The 16536-nt window shown below is 41.7% G+C and overlaps 1 protein-coding gene across 1 annotated transcript in view; it reads left to right on the top strand.

Annotated features, from left to right (window-relative positions):
* The window catches only part of itga8 (integrin, alpha 8), a 71273-nt gene extending 55707 nt beyond the window's left edge, over positions 1-15566 (top strand). The window contains exons 26-30 of the mRNA XM_061234969.1: positions 3605-3721; positions 6334-6447; positions 9683-9784; positions 10758-10880; positions 12794-15566. Of these exons, the coding sequence (XP_061090953.1) occupies positions 3605-3721; positions 6334-6447; positions 9683-9784; positions 10758-10880; positions 12794-12880 (543 nt within the window). The 3' untranslated portion in view covers positions 12881-15566. The remainder of the gene's footprint in view (positions 1-3604; positions 3722-6333; positions 6448-9682; positions 9785-10757; positions 10881-12793) is intronic.
* The last annotated feature ends 970 nt before the right edge of the window (positions 15567-16536 follow it).

Here is a 16536-nt window from a genome sequence, read left to right as displayed (position 1 = left end):
ACTCAAATCTGTATACAAGAGCAATAGACACCCTGGTGTAAAATCCAGCTATGTCAGCTTGACTATCTTGAAAATTGAGCTGGTCATAAGCTGGTCTGGCTGGGTATGAGCTGATCAACCAGCATAGCCAAGCTAGTCATAAAGTTAGTCTAGCTGGGTCAACCAGCTAGTACTGGTAGCTTGTTTCAAAACATAGCTTCAGCTGGCCAAACCACGCCAAGCTGGGAGCTGGTCTCAACTGGTCAACCAGCTACCAGCTGTATCAAAACCTAGCTTGAGCTGTTTTTTTTTTTCATCTGGGCAGTATGAAATGCAGAGAATGTTATTGCTGTTTTGTTTTGAACTTCACTTAAATTTCACATCAGAAGACACAAAGGTTTAGTAAAATTAGCTTGTTGAGTGCAGGTCTCTTTTTGCATAGGAAAGCATGGCGGCCATTTCTGATATTTTAAGGTAACCTGTCACCCCTCTACTCATCTTCCACCTCTCTTTCTGTTCATTTCTGCCTAAATGAAAAGGCCATATTTTGTTTCTGCATTCCCTGTCTAATTGGTGTCAAATAAGATTTACATGGTTGGTGGACTCTGAGGTTTGGGATTAAGTGCGAGACAGAACAAGGAGCAGTCATAAACACCCCCATACCTCCCCCAACACTATCACAATGAACACATTTCACTGCCACTGCTGGGTTTTGATTTGGGCTAGTATATCTTTTCAACAAAGTGATCTTAAAACTATTTCTGGTTAGGCAGGTTTTATTTATGGATTTCAGCACTCGTGAACGCAGAACAAACTCACAGCCAAGCCAATGTTTTTGCATACCACATTTTATGTAGTTTTGAATGACCACAGTTCATTCCTGAATTAAAAAAATGTGTGTATTCTATCTCAGGTGACATCTATTGTGCACTAACGAGCAGCTGCAGTATGAGCTGAAAAGAGTCTTTCCTGTCTCTAATGTGAATAGCAAATGGGGTTGTGAATGTGTCAATGTGGAATATTCAGTTGGGCCCCTGTAACGGAGCTCCGGGTAGAGGCAGTTGAGAATATGTTGGTTGTAGATGTCCTACAATACCAGGGAACCCTGTGTTAGATAGCAGAGTGTGTGTTATTTGAAGACTTGCCTATGTACCAGGAACTTTACTGGGTAAATGGCTGATTGTGTGTCAGTTGTGGACTATTTTCCCTCTTTAACTATGAACTGTGGGTAAACACAGCTGAGAATATAATGGCGGTGTAGACTTTCCTCTCAGGGTTTCAGGGTTTACCTGTTCTCATGCCCCCTTCCAGCAGGGTGCAGATGGGGTCTCTGAACTGTGACCATGCAGGTTTGCTGGGGAGGAGGAAGGGAGAGCAAGAACACTCTTTGTTGCCTCAGGAAAAAAAAAACTGTTGAGAGATGAAAGAGCCATGTCTTAGAAAAGACACAAAGAGAAGAAGAGAGGGGAAGAAACGGAGAGGTCTTCCATTGCTGCTTACCCATGTAAAATGAAACGTTTTTGTCGCTATTGATGCAGTCGGCCTTACCTGTTATTACAGTGACAGATGCTTTTTGTTTGCATTTGAAAAGTCATCATTACTGCAGTTTCCTGCTGATGGGTAGTATAAACCAAAAGACAGGGATTTAGACTGAGTTCAAAGTCATTATACAGTGTGCCATTCTGACCCCTGGATTCATATACCATGGTTGTGGTGGAATGCTCACTTCAATAAATACATGAAATATGGGCAGAGATTACCCAGCAGAAACTGCTTTGATCTTGCAGCCGGCCCGCGTGTTAACTGCTGGTGCCCCGCAGACTGTATCACTGCAGAGGCTAAATCATGACCTTTTCTCATGAACTGTTATCTGTTGCGTTGGCTGTGCAGCCACGCCTTAGGCTGACCCACCATCAAGCAACCAGTTCTGACCTCATAACTCTTCTAGTCCAACCCCAGGATCGAGATAGTTCAGTCTTGAGATCAGTTGCCATCTTACGCATCTGGTTACAAGGCTCAGAACCCCAAGGCAGGAGGAAGGAACAATGCTTTTGCTCAACGATGCAAGCAACGTTCTGGAGATAATAAGCTTCCAACTGTATTGTGTTAGAGAATCCCATTTGCTGTCATACCAGCTGGTCACTGCAGGGGGCAAGCTCCTGCAAAGATGAAAGATTGAATGATGAGAGCCTTTGGTGGGGAGCGATTGTTAGGTCAGTCCGTTTAGCTGGCCAAACCGCATAACTAACCATGAGAACATAAATATCCTGGAATCAAAATAGATCAGTTGCACTGCACAAATATCTTCAAGTGGAGCATGAGGCCAAAAAGATATATCATTAGATTTCCCCCATTTCTGGACACACAAGCCTCATTTTATATCTTTATTATCAAAAATACTTTTCAAAACCAGCTAAGAGTTTCGCATTAATGTATTTCAGTTCTGTTACCCTTGCTCAGAGCAGCAATGCTGCATTCCAATGTAGATTTAGAGCCAGGTTGTGTCCCTTACTTCCTAATGGTTTTTCCGTTATCTTTTGCTTGTGTAATGTTGCTCCATGTGATGGTAGGTATCCTGGTTACAGGTCAGCTGTGAGAAGCTGTTGTTGACACGCTGTGTAACTCTGTTGTTTCCATTTGAGTCAAGAATTTAAAAATTTTAGATGATAAGCACAGAAGACTGACAGGAGCAGGCTGCCATTGCTAGAACAAACAAGCTTCAATAAGCTTCAATAAACTACTAACTAATGTATTAATTCCTTGAATATTTATGCATTAGCATAACTTATCAGTTACTGTAACCATTAACAAATACAAATACAAAGACCTTTTTTCATTGCAATATGAATTACCATTAATTAATAGTAGTTGTTAACAACTAAATTAGTTCATGCCAATTAATTTAAGGTTATAGAAAAGTGTTACTTTGAGATTTGTAAAAACCAGGCAACATTTCTCTAATCTTCAATCATCCAGTTTTGGTGATTGTGTTGCCAATGTAGCTAACAGGAGTGGAACCTGGTATGGTCTCCTGCTGCTGTAGACCATCTACTTTACGGTGCACTCAGAGATGATTAATTGAGCATTTATGGCCTTTCTATTATTTTGAATGAGTCTGCCCATTCTTCTCTGACCTCTCTCATTAGCAAAAATGTTTTCACCCAGAGAATTACCACTCACATGTTTTTTATCACACTATCCTCTGGAAACACAACAAACAGCTCTGAGATACTGGAACCACCACACCTTTCACCAACAGTAAAATCATGGTCACGTGGATGATGCATCTCGTCCATTCTAATGTTTGGTCAAACAACAGCTAAACTTCTTCGCTATGTCTGTGTGCTTTATATATTGAATTACAGCCACATGATTCACTGTTTGGAGGAGCATTGATAAGCAGGGGCACCAAATAAAGTAGCCAATGAGTTTTTAATAATTGTGGAGGGTGAGCATAGGATTGCCCAGCTGGATATAAGTTGGGAAGTTGAGGTGTCCATCCTGATTTGGACGGTGTGTGTACCTGTGTATTCACCCAAGCCCTTTTCCATTTCTGTGTGAGTCTGCAAGTGATCTGTTCTTGGAAGCACAGTGTCCTTCAGGTTCTGTCTCCATCTCCCTGCAGATATCTGGCCTGCAGGATACACCTGAGCTCCTGGGTTTCCTGCGCAACACGAGCTCCACCCACTCCCGCCGTCGCCGTGCCGTCACCACGGCAGAGGCTTACAAGGGCAAGACCCTGGTACGGTCACCGCCCGACCCCACGTCTGTGTAAACCCTGCTGAAGATCCAGCTATGCCAGCTTCACCAGCTCGAGGCTGAGCTGGTCAAGCTGGTCATAAACTGGTCTAGCTGGGTATGAGCTGGTCAACCATCTAGAGCTGGTAGCTTGTCTGCTACCAACTGTTTCAAAACATAACTTGAGCTAGTCAAACCAGGTCAAGCTGGGAACTGGTCTGAACTGGTCAACCATGTAAAACATGTTGAGCTGGGAGCTGGTCTGAACTGGTCAACCAGCTACCAGTTGTTTCAAAACCTAGTTTGAGCTGTTTTTTTTTATTTTCAGAAGGGAAGTTGTGTCACTACAATCATATGCGTTGTAGACCTCAGGCATAATGACGTAATGACCGTCTCTCAGTAATCTTATTAACACCTGTAATACCCGACTGTAGTCGTCAATGGCTGAAATCCAGCAGTCTTTTAAACCACTAAGTCAGACAGGGAAGCTAAATGATATCAATGGTGACTATGCTTCAGTCTTTCACTTAAGTTCTCGTCTGGAGCAGAAACCTTCATACACAGGGGTCCTCCAGCTCCAGGATGTTTCTTGCGCTCTCTTACGTTCCTTGATCTATGTCACAGGATGCCAATGGCTGTCTGTCCACTGAAGTCACTTATGTAAGATTCATAGGTTACGGGCAGCTCAGTTGACCCAGTCACCGCAAACTCTCCATGACGCCAAGCGAGCTCAAAGAAGCATATTTCTGAGCGGAAAAACATAAACTACAGAACAAAAATGAGTCACAATGTATTTGTGTGTGTGTGTGTGTGTGTGTGTGTGTGTGTGCATGCATCTCTGTGCATTTGTCTGCATCTGTGTGCGAGTGTGTGTATGCGTCTATGTGTGTGTATTTGTCTGTGTCTGTCTTTGAGTGTGTGTATGCGTCTATGTGTGTGTATTTGTCTGTCTGTCTTTGAGTGTGTGTATGCGTCTCTGTGTGTGTATTTGTCTGCCTCTGTGTGCGAGTATGTGCATGCCTGTGTACTGTTTGTGTAGCAAAGCTCTCTTCAGACGCCGAGTATGTGATTAAAATGTCTGAAATCTCCTAAAGGGGAGAACTACTCCAGCCTATCCACATCCTCTCCTTACAAATCACAAACAGGCCATTTCAAAAGGCACCAGGCAACCACACACATCTGACTGAGGAAAGGCCTTATTTCACCGCTCCCTTGTGTCTAGTACAACCGACCGTAAGGGACTGCATACTGAAACACTGTACAGAGTGCAGACTGTCTGACTGTGGCATGGGGACGTCGTAATGGGGGACTCTTCTCTGCCCCTTCAACCCCCCCCCCCCCCCCCAAACCCACAGAAACAATGAAACCCCCCCTCTGGAGTCCCAGAGGGTCGCAGCTCATTCCACAGAGTGCAGATGCTTTGTTCCCCCCCCACTCCCCGGTCCCGCCCTTCGTGGAATTAAAACAGGAAGTCATATGGAATTATTCACTGCGAAGTGGCCAGCTGGCGCTGATAAGGAGCCGGCTCCATCGGTCACACCTCTGTGTCAGGTGACCTGGGTCAGAGGTCGCTTCGACAGTCTCGCCCCCTCAGGCCTGTCTGCACGCAGGAGCAAACAGAACCGCACATGTTTGCAGGGAGACTAGAATACATACACACAGACACACACTCACACAGACACACACACATGCGCACACGTATACACGCACACACATGCACACACACACAGACGCACACACATGCACACACACATGCACACACACACATGCACACATACACATACACGCACACACACACACACACACAGAAAGAGGTAAATACCAGGGGGAAACTTATGGCCGGTACATTGCATTGTCAAGAAATCATGATATTCACTTTCACAATGCCATTCTCCCTATATAATTTCTTCTCACAGTTAACAAAATAAAGATGGTCATGGATGTAGGTGGAATATAATAGATCATATTAGGAATAATAATGAGAGTGTAATTGCCAGCAGGTGGCTATCAGCATATAATGTAACTGCCAATGTGGACTTTGCAAACAGTATAATATATCAGCCATACTAATGTGCTTTCCTTTGCAGCTGTATATTTTGATTGATTTCACGGTTTGGTATTCAAAGAAGAACAGTACAATATTGTCTCATAGATGATGAACCTATATCATTTTTCAGTAAAGTGTTTTTTCTCATGGTTCCTGTCCTGCACTGAATATTCTAGATTGTTGCCAGTGGCAGGTAGAGTACACAGATCTGAGGTTTGCACTAGTTAGAGATAGATAGATGGATAGATAGATAGATACATACCAGGAGAAATTATGAATCCCAAAGGATCTGCGTAACTAACAGTATTATTAAAGCATAATGGATTACACCATTCAAAAAATATAATCATAATATGTTTGCCGTATGTGTAGACAGATATCCATTAGGCTTATATATTGCCTAAAACTTTACTTAGCACAGACAGGACCCGCGATGGAAGCCAATTCACATGATGAATATTCCCACAATGATTAAGGAAGGCTCGGGTGAGGGGCTTGTTATGTCTGTAGCCCCGGGATTGGTCATGTGAGCAACATGATGTTAACATCCTGTCTCTCTCCTGTCTCAGAACTGCACTAACATCCACTGCCTGATGATAGCATGTCACGTGGGACAGCTGGACCGAGACAAGAGCGCCGTGGTGAAAATCCGATCACGACTCTGGGCCAACACCTTCCTACAGGTGAGGCTAAACCCCCACCCCACACCCATAATGCATTGCTTGGATTTCATCTTCCCTGATACACAAAATAAACACAAATGGTTCAACTCATTTTCAGTTTGGGCTGTGAGCTGAACATGTATTTCTTTAGCTTTTCTTTCATGCTAAACCTTAACCAGCGGATTTTTAGGGGTTTTTGGGAAAGGTGTGGCCCCTAAGCTTGTAACAGGATAAGAAGAGAACACATCTGTCAAATACATTGTGATTGCAATGGTAGATTTCCTCCCAGTTTCCCTCTGTCTGGTTGAGAAACCACTGTCTCCCGGGGTGCAAACTGAAACACAGCGCAAGCAAACAAAGAGAGAGGCGTCTGGCCTCGGGAGCCGCGGTTAGCGCTAGGCTACGACGTAGCGGTCTGGCATCTGTCACGCCGGCTCATCAACACCGTCGGCAGACGGTAATCCGTCACCACAACAGCCAGCCAGTAATGGATGCCCTGGACTTTGACAGCGCTATATATCAGTGAGGACGACCAGAGCGAAAAGCAGTATTTAGATTAGCAGACCTACGAGGTAACAACAGTGTACCTTTTCAGTCTGGCTCTGTCGAGAGACAGGCGTGATGATTGGGTTAAGTGAAACTCCTAATGAAGATGTGGAGGGGGGGGGGGGGCTGAAAGGGGTCAAGAGTGTTAGAGTGGAGGCAAGGTGAGTCATATCCAGGGCCAGCATGGAGGACTGAGGTCCCAGGAAGCCTAAGGGTCACTCTGGCTTACTTCACCTCTGGCCTGGGGGGCGTCCATTTGCCCCAGTGGGCAAATTGTCATCAATCAACTCGTTCAGAAAGTCACAGACCAGGAACTAGAGCTCAAAGGGACCTTTATTCATGCCTTTGACACTGTAGGGTTGTTTGACTGACAGGAATCCGCCTCTGACTGCGGAAGAGTACGCTGCAGAGTTTGATGCTCAGTTGCCATGATAATAATAAATAAATAAATAAATAAATAATAATTTATTATTTAGCTGACACCGATAGCTGAATGTAAGCACTTTATTACGTGTTTATTAGACTTGGGTTTGAAAATCAGCAGATAATGAGATACTCAAACCACCTTGTCTGGCACCATCAATCATCCCACGGTCAAAGTCTGAAAAACAAGCCAAACCTCTTGACCATGTCTGCATGCTTTTATTCATTTATTTGCTGCCAAATGATTGGCTTATTAAATATTTGCATTAACAAGCTGGTGTACAGGTCTACCTAATAAAGCGCTCAGTGAGTATACAGTCGATTAGACTAAGCATCGGACAATCTCACCAGGAGCAATACGGGGTTAGGGGCCTTGCTCAAGGCCTCAACGGCTGTGCAGATCTTATTGTGGCTACACCAGGGCTTGAACCAAACTTCCAGGTCCCAGTCATTTACCTTAGCTACTAGGCTACAGGCCTATCATGACCACTGGAAGCTCACCAGGACCAGTCAGATAACTCTTCGCCTGTTGTTTCTCATTTCTTTGTTTCTGCCGTCATGCTGGACGATGAACTGATGGGAGTTCCAGCTAAACAACAGCTGTATAACATGCCTCAAAGAATGGATCCATATATCACTGACAGCATGTTAGCTCTTGGCAAGAAAAGGCTGCAAACCTTTCAAAAAAATACTTTCAGATTGAGCCCTTTACATTGCTTTTTAATCTGGTAGTTCATTACTTTTGAAGGGTTTATGCTACACGCACTATAGTTAAATACGATTTCTCTCCCTAATACACACAAATACTTGCTCACAGCACACGCACGCACACACACACGCACACACGCACACACACACACACACACACACACACACACACACACACTCCACACATACACAAGCACACGTGATTGAATAGTGTCCATTCAATGTTTTTGCCCTGCTGTGTATTAAGTTTATGGCTGCGCTGATGAAGAACAGCACTCTGTTTGGGGGACCTGATTAAAATTCTTGACTAAGCCTCAAAGGATTGGGCCTTATCTGTAGCCATATATCCAGATTGCTGTCTGTCCTTCCAGAAGGAACACTAGCAAAACCTGCTCCCCAGTCCATTGAAGAGAAGAAATATCTCAAGTACACAATCATGATTCATGATTGTGTACATGAGAGATTTGTATTATGTTGAAAGATGATATTTATCTATTACTGTATGTCACAGGTCAAATCTATTTAACACCATCCAATAATCCTGAAACACTGAACTTTAGTCATTTGTCTCATCTAGACAGTCACAAACATTTTTTTTACTTCAAACACAAACACTATACTTAATAAGTTTATTGAACATATTTATTTTTAAATAAATAGTTGATGTAAGCACTTGATGTAAGCATTTTCTTTCATTAAATATATGTTTCATCAAGTTAAATAAAACACCATTGACCCGATTTAACATTTCTATACAAAGTGGATTGTGTACACAGACATTCCACAATGCAGCTGTGGGTGTTAATACTCCATATAATGCCCCAGAGGAGCAAGAGTCATAAAATTATCACTAAATTATCACTAAGAAAAATAAACTATCCCATATTCCAGATGCATTAAAAACTGCAACAGGTCAAATTGCCTCACAACATAATGGAGTGAACCAGGGTGCATTGTGTGATTGATCACATCCAAAATGTAAGCTAATATAACCTTTTTGTTCAATGGCAATGTGAAAAGGTCAGGGCTTTCTTAAATTTACTCCAACAGAGGAAATTATCCATTTATTTGAGTTTACATTTATGACCATCAGCTAAACAACATTAATACTAGTGATAATAATAAAAATAGTAATCAATCATCATGTTCATAGTTGTCATAATAATCATAATATTTCCAGAAAATGCTTTCTGCTTTCAGCGCTATAATAGCCCATGCATTGTTGGTTATGGGATAGAATTTTGTTTGAGGTTTTAAGTTAAAAACATGTTTCAGTAAAGTTCGCTGGTGCTTTCATTATACATTGACTTTGAATTCTGATCCCAGACCTTGCTATTTAATACTCCAAACATTTTGAACGTTGTAAAACTCCCTATGCTGAAGATAATAATTTTGTGTCACCTCAGTTGGAGTATTGTACGGTGGTTGATATGCTTTAAATATGTTATGACAGTGTTTTCATTAACAAAGAAAGCACCCCTTCCCAACTCGGTTTGGTTGCATCTACTCACTTGAATTGATACAGTAGTCTGTGAGTTACGAAATATTTCTGCAGCACTAAACATAGCTTCTCTTTCAGAGGCGGAACGACCCCTATGTGCTGAATTCCACCGTATCCTTCAAAGTGATGGGCATGCCTTATCGAGTCAAGCCAGATACCCTTCCCCGGGACTCGAAATCAGTAAGTACACAGCACTGGGAAGAGTGTGTGTCCATGACTGTGTGTATGTACAACCAGTGAGTGTGTGCGTATATGCGTGTATGTGAGTGTGTGTGCAGAGGATAGTGCCTGAATAAAAAATCAAAGCTGGCTCAAGCCGTTTCCTGTCATTGCTCTTGGTGGAAACTTTCTTATTACATGACCATGAGCGAATGTGTTCAATAGGAAATGGCTTTAATACTTTAATACTCCTCTGCCCTGTCTCCCCTTCCCTCGCCTCCAGCACCGCTCTGCATAATCCTTCCCAGGGTCAGACGTCTGACCGGATTCGCATGGTTATTCCTTTATTCGTGCGTTTATAACATTTCTTTTCATGGGACGGCGCATTGAGAATCTGAATTTCTTTAGTATCTAGTCGAGAGAGTGCTGAAGCAAACACATTCCAAGATGCTGCTCACACGCATTGTAACTGGGTCTCACTAACCCGGGCACGCGGACCGTTCGGGGAAACAGCTTTACTGAAAGTGTGCTTGTTCCCGACACTGTGCTCCCAACGCAGTGCTGAACACCCTGTGCCTAAGAAGGGGCAGGATGTCTTTTTTTTTATGTGCACATTTGTATTTGTTTTGTATTCAAATACTTTTCTGTGCTCTACTGATCCTGCCTGATGCAATTGAGCCTCCCAGTAAGACCAGAAGGCAGGGTTAGCACTTTGTGAGAGTATTTCATATACAATACACCACAGCAGCTCAGTATTGCATAGAAAATATTTGAATCCAAAACAAATACATAATTGACCCTATATGATCTTTTTTCAATGACAAAGTTTGTGATGAGTGACAGGTTGTTTCTTCATGCAAAATAGGGGTTCATTTTAGGGGTTTATTGAAGGCGGGTCATTTTTGACCCTTAGGACAAGGGGAGTATACAGAATGTTAAGTCTACACCAGGGTTAAAGTAGGGGAATGACGCCCTCACTATTCATGTCTTTCAGATAGGTACCTTCGTGGTGTGGGCCACTCCAGACGTCTCCTTCGCCATACCGCTGTGGGTCATCATCCTAGCCATTCTCCTGGGACTGTTGGTCCTGGCAATCCTCACACTCGTCATGTGGAAGGTACGCTTCCTGCGTGAGGTCAACTCCATGTTTGGAAGCAAAACAGGAGAGCGATTTTGGCTGTTCTGTAAAAATAACAACCACTACCTCATTTTATTGTTATGTTTTACTGAGTATGTCTATTCAGAGCTCGTGAGAGAAGCTTGAGGTGTTTAAAAATTGATTTGAAAATTTTACAACGCACCGTATCATGTGGACGAAATGCTTCCCACATTGTTAAAAAAGGACAGCTAACGGTCTTTCTTATGAAATAATGAGTATTACCTCACCTTTTATTATTTACTGGATTGGTGTATTTAGAGCTTGAAAGAAGTTAACTGACTGGAAAGAAATGAGTATTTTAAAAGAAACCTCGGGGAGAGTAATTGCATGTATGGTTGGTATCAAGCACACACAGAATTACTGCCCCTTAAAAGAGTGATGTCTGAATGCTCGGTCCAACCAGACATTTTTATTCTCTAATAAATCAAATCAATAGTGCCTCGTGATATAGTTAGCCAATGATGACTGTACCATTTTTCACATGACACTTCACTGGTGGAAATGGTGTGGGCACAATGCATAAAAAACCCCACAAAACAATGGATCCCATTCCGAGTTGTTATGGGATGACTGCAGTACTGCCAGGCATTTGTCTCCATTTGTTATTACCTCAAGGCTATCGCTTTAAATCAGCGTAATTAAATGAAAACCCAGCATGTCGTATTATAAAGGCTTTCTGGGGGCAAAACATTTGTTAACTGTCATAGCTTATTAAAATGATCGGGGGGAGTTAGTCTGGTTAAAGAAAGAGCAAAGGAAAGATCTGGCAGAGGCTATTATGAAAGAAAGCCAGTACCATATTAATGACTCATGTTGATCTTATCACTGTTTCATCTGTTTATATTCTCATGCACTAGATGGGATAAATGTAGGGCTTTCCTGTCTAATTGGCTGAGAGCTCTCCCGCTTGCCAGCATGAGATGGATGTATATATTGGAGTCATTTTAATCCTGTCTTCCTTGTACTTTTATACAAGGATGTATGTTGAACTGATCTGAAATAGACAGTGGATTTGCTATTTAATTCATTGTTATGAATATTTATTTTATTTGATATTTAATATTTAATATGTGTGTTAACGTGTAGCAACAGCAAACCGTGTGTTCCTTTTCATCTTATTGAATGGCTTAGAAAAGATTTGTTGAAATTGGTCTAGATATCTTTTACTCTTGTGCCCCCATCTGGTACTGGAGCAGTACTGCAGTATGTAATTAATGTGAAGTGTGGTCAGAGAGGGAAAGTTGTGTCTTGAAGGAACTATCAAAGGAAATGGATCCTAGACTGTGGAGGAAAACAGGGAACATGTGTGATTTACTACCCAGAACTCACCAGAGACTATTCAATAGCGCTGTCACTAATAACATTTCTGAAATATGTTCCTGTGATAGGTTTAGTTCTATCATGTATTAATTATTTTATTAATTCAGGCTGGATGATTTACACCTCAAATACAGTTCCATCTCATTTCCGTTGTAGGCACAACATCATAGAATAGAATTCACATTTTTCATAGTCCCTGTTTCCTCTTCTACTTTACTTCAGTTTCTTTGAAGGAAAAACATTGAGGCCAAAGATGTTGCCAGGGAGAGATTATTAATGAAAACTTCAGAAACGTATGTTGGAATATACTTCTGTGTATGCAAATATACAGCATATACTGCTGTTTATACACATATATTACTTAAATTTGGCATTTTATCGCAAAAGGCAGAACTCAAGTCTTGCTCGTTTTCTATCTACAGTGTGATGTATGTAAAAATGTTCGTACTGAAATGACTTGAAATGATTCTGATCCAATAGGAAGATTCTGGACTCTTTGTTCTTGAGAATGATCCTTTACATTCATCTTTGGTCCCTCTCTTTTGTCTTAGTGTGGGTTCTTTGACCGGGCGCGGCCCCCAAGCGATGACGTGTCGGACCGAGAGCAGCTGACATCGGAGAAGTCCACAGAGGCTTGAGCAGGGTGCGCTGCCGGCGAGCCTCGTTTCAGGACCATTTCGGGGAACTCTTCGAGGCTTGTTCCAACCCTCCCGATGACTTTCCCACAGCGACCTGAAATCTGTGGGTTGAACCATAAGAATACTGACTTTCCAAGTGCTATTAGACCGAGAAACATGAAACACAATTTAAACACTGAGGGACCAATAGCGGTTGTTGAGGTTGTGATCGCCCAACAACCCTCCAACCAGAATGTGACTGCAAAAGAGAGATCTGCACATTCCATGGAATCAAACAATGACAGCCGGATATTCCTTTGGTTCAGTTCCTTCGCTTAAATTCCTGGAGACTATTGAGGGCGAATTTCATGACATGACTTAAGTTTCTTTTATTTGCTTTCAGATATTTTCAGTCCGAGAGAACTCACTTTTTGGCTGTTTTGACTGAAGCGCTTTTCAGGACATGCACCAAACAGGACACTTTTCAACTTTTCCAAGAGTTTCAGCCTTTGTGCCTTTTTCAACCGTTTCAGCCCCTCTGTAGCCACCGAAGGACAGTGCCTTTTCTAGACAGCCTTACAATTATTGTTCTTTACAATACGCATCCACTTAATCTCAGGTGTAACCGTGGAAGGTTGAAGCCTCACTTCTGAGAACGTTCCAGAAACGTTACCTGCCTGTCAGTGATAGCCTGTCCTCAGACAAAAGCTTGCATGGAATGCTACCAAATCCACTCTTGTGCAATGAGTACAAGAACAATTGAGAATGTTTATTTACACTGCCATTTTTATTCAAGTGGGAAACAATGCAAACACAGGACTTCACATAGAAATAAATGGCACCGTTGACCATGTCAATGTGATAGCTGATTCCCTATCATAGTAGTTTTAGTTATGAAGGCATCCTTACTCTATCAGTGAAATGCTGTGGAGTTTCTAGATCTTTCTATTCACAGTTTGAGGTGTGTAAATGGAGAGGGACACAGTAGGCACCACACATTTTGTAGGCTCTCTGAAAACGATTTGTCATGACATCCGAGAACCTGAACTGGCAGAGAGCTTTCTGCACCAGCAATGACCTCATGTTTTTGATATCAAACATTATAGAGGATTTGATATCATATTTAATGTTGTTTTGTCATTGGAAAAAACATACCTGAATTCAGATCCAAGCCGATAGAAAAATTCAAAATTCACAAGAAACTAGCATAATGCTATAGAAATCATCTATACATTAGAAATAGCTATTTCCAAAATGTTATTTGTTCATTTTTAAATAATAATTTGTCAGCTTGACCGTGTTTGGAATGGTCAACTGTCTGCAACCCCAGCCAGGTTAGTGTGTGAACCCCAGTGTAGACCGCTGGGGTTTTCCGACTGAAACATGCATTGCATGTTTTCACACCCCACACTGCAGCTAAGCTGGCATAGAGTGCAGTCAGAGGAAGACCTTTCATATGCGTGCAGTCCAGAGGCGCTCTATCGACTAGCGGCGATCGCTAGATAGCGATGAAATGCAGACACCGACCTGAATGAACCCTTCCATATCCTGGGTGCCGTAAACACCAATTGTGCGTACTCTATGGAGCTAACGAGACACCACTGGCCTAAATGATCTGTTTTCAGCTATAGTTTGGTGAAATTGTGTTATTAAGCTGGCTGTGGCACAAAAGTTCTTTAAGACTTTAATTCAGTGTAATTCATTCCTAACACCATGGGCCTATCCTTTTCTATAACTGAAAATTAACATGCATTTCAGTATGTCAATTTATTGATTAATTCTACTCATTCCACTGCCCATTCCACTTGATATTTAGAAGATATTTGACGATACGGCCCTTCTGCATTTCCTAGTACTACACATATAGGCAAAAAGGCAAGCAGCTATTGCTCACAAGGGAGAATATATGAAATTGTATGTGCAATATTGTGGTGTTTTGTAAAATGCTGAAGCGTGTTTACACTGGTATTATTTTATTAAAATTAGTTCAGGTTTTGTATATAATGTTCAATGACTAGATGTATTTGTGAGGCTAGGACAGACAGAACATTGTGTCCTCTACCAGCAAAAAAGGGAAATACAATTTTTGGTTTGTTTTTTCAAATAATAACTCAGTGTGCACATATGTACAGTTGTAAGTGACTGTTGAGGGGATAAGAAGAACATGGACATTCCTGATTTGTATGTGACTGGGCGAGTCGATTGATCCTAATCATTTCAATAGATTAAATGATTAGGCCACACTCTTATACTAGTACCCCACAGTTCAATTCATTCTGTTTACCATGAGGTCATGAGCTCATCATTTGCCTGCCACCGCACTTGAACTGCCTCATGCAAGCCTCACAACCGGCACAGAAGACCTTAATTAGCAGAAAAGTGCTGAAGAATCTGTAATTCATTTTATGACGTAAATCTTCTTTAACCCTACAATAACTAAAGTGCCTGCAGTGTGAGCAGCTGTCCAAGTCAAGGGCAGTTACCATGCTAATCTGTCGGCTTGTTTCGTTTAGTAATTTTTGGTATTACTGTTTGCAAGTAAAGTTAACGCACTAACACCCAATGTCAGAGAGTGTAGTTTAATGTATGAATGAGCTGTAATGACCGTTGTCACTTTAAAAAAGTATCTATGTATATAGCTGACAAGCAGACTGTTGTTACATATTTTTTTTGTACTGAAGAATAAAACAATATTAAAATAAACAAATATTAATGTGCACAGTGGTTTTCATTTTGATGATCCTGAAATCAGACGCTTTAAATGTATAGATATCACATTTTATGTATTAATAGTTAATTTGTGATTATTGTTGTTACCAGCAGAGTTTTACAAGTAAATGAATGACTAAATATACCTCCAGCTCCAGTATTACTGGCAGCCTTGAAGTAGCAAACCAAGATTTCCTCGGTTTTGGTGGATTTAGCGGCCTCCCATGGTGACTGGCTGTCATAACAGGTCTATTCTACATTCAATTCTCATACATAGTTACCTGTGACATGAAGACACGTTCCAAAACAAATGGTTTGCCACATTTCCTTTTTCTGGCCACTTTACTGCTTGTACTTCTATCAATTTTTGTGAAGTTACTACTGTGCTAAAACTCCTCCTTCTTTTGTGTTTATTCCAGTAAAACACTGTGTGACTGCTGGAATAATGTATTACGCAAACTACGCATCTCTACAGAGTTTGGCTGAATGTTGGGGTTACTAAAAGTCTCAAAAAGCACCTCCATACCAACAAACTCTTTGGAAGGGTGGCACGAAGACAGCCCTTACTGAGCACAATAAACAAAACCAAGCATCTTGAGTTTGCCAAACCTCATTGGAACTATGACTGGATGTGGCCATATGCACCATCGATATGTTTGGTGGCAAAAGAGCAATGCATTCAAGGAGAGGCACTTCATACCTACTGGCAAATATGGCGATTACTGTTTTGGAGATGTTTTGCTGCCGGTGGGGCAGGGGCACTATTTAAGATTAATGGCACAATGAAGTCAACAAAGTACCAGAAAATTTGGGCAGAAAATCTGGTTATTTCTGCTAGGAAGCTAATCAATTGTCCAGCATGACTCCTAACATACAGTACATCAAAATCCATACAGAAATGGTTTTGTGAAAACAAAATCCATGTTTTGTAATGGCCATCGCAGTTTCCAGTCTTAAATCGCATCAAA

The sequence above is a fragment of the Conger conger genome, chromosome 1 (genome assembly GCF_963514075.1).
Source record: "Conger conger chromosome 1, fConCon1.1, whole genome shotgun sequence".
Classification (NCBI taxonomy): domain Eukaryota; kingdom Metazoa; phylum Chordata; class Actinopteri; order Anguilliformes; family Congridae; genus Conger; species Conger conger.
This window is presented reverse-complemented; position numbering and strand designations above follow the sequence as displayed.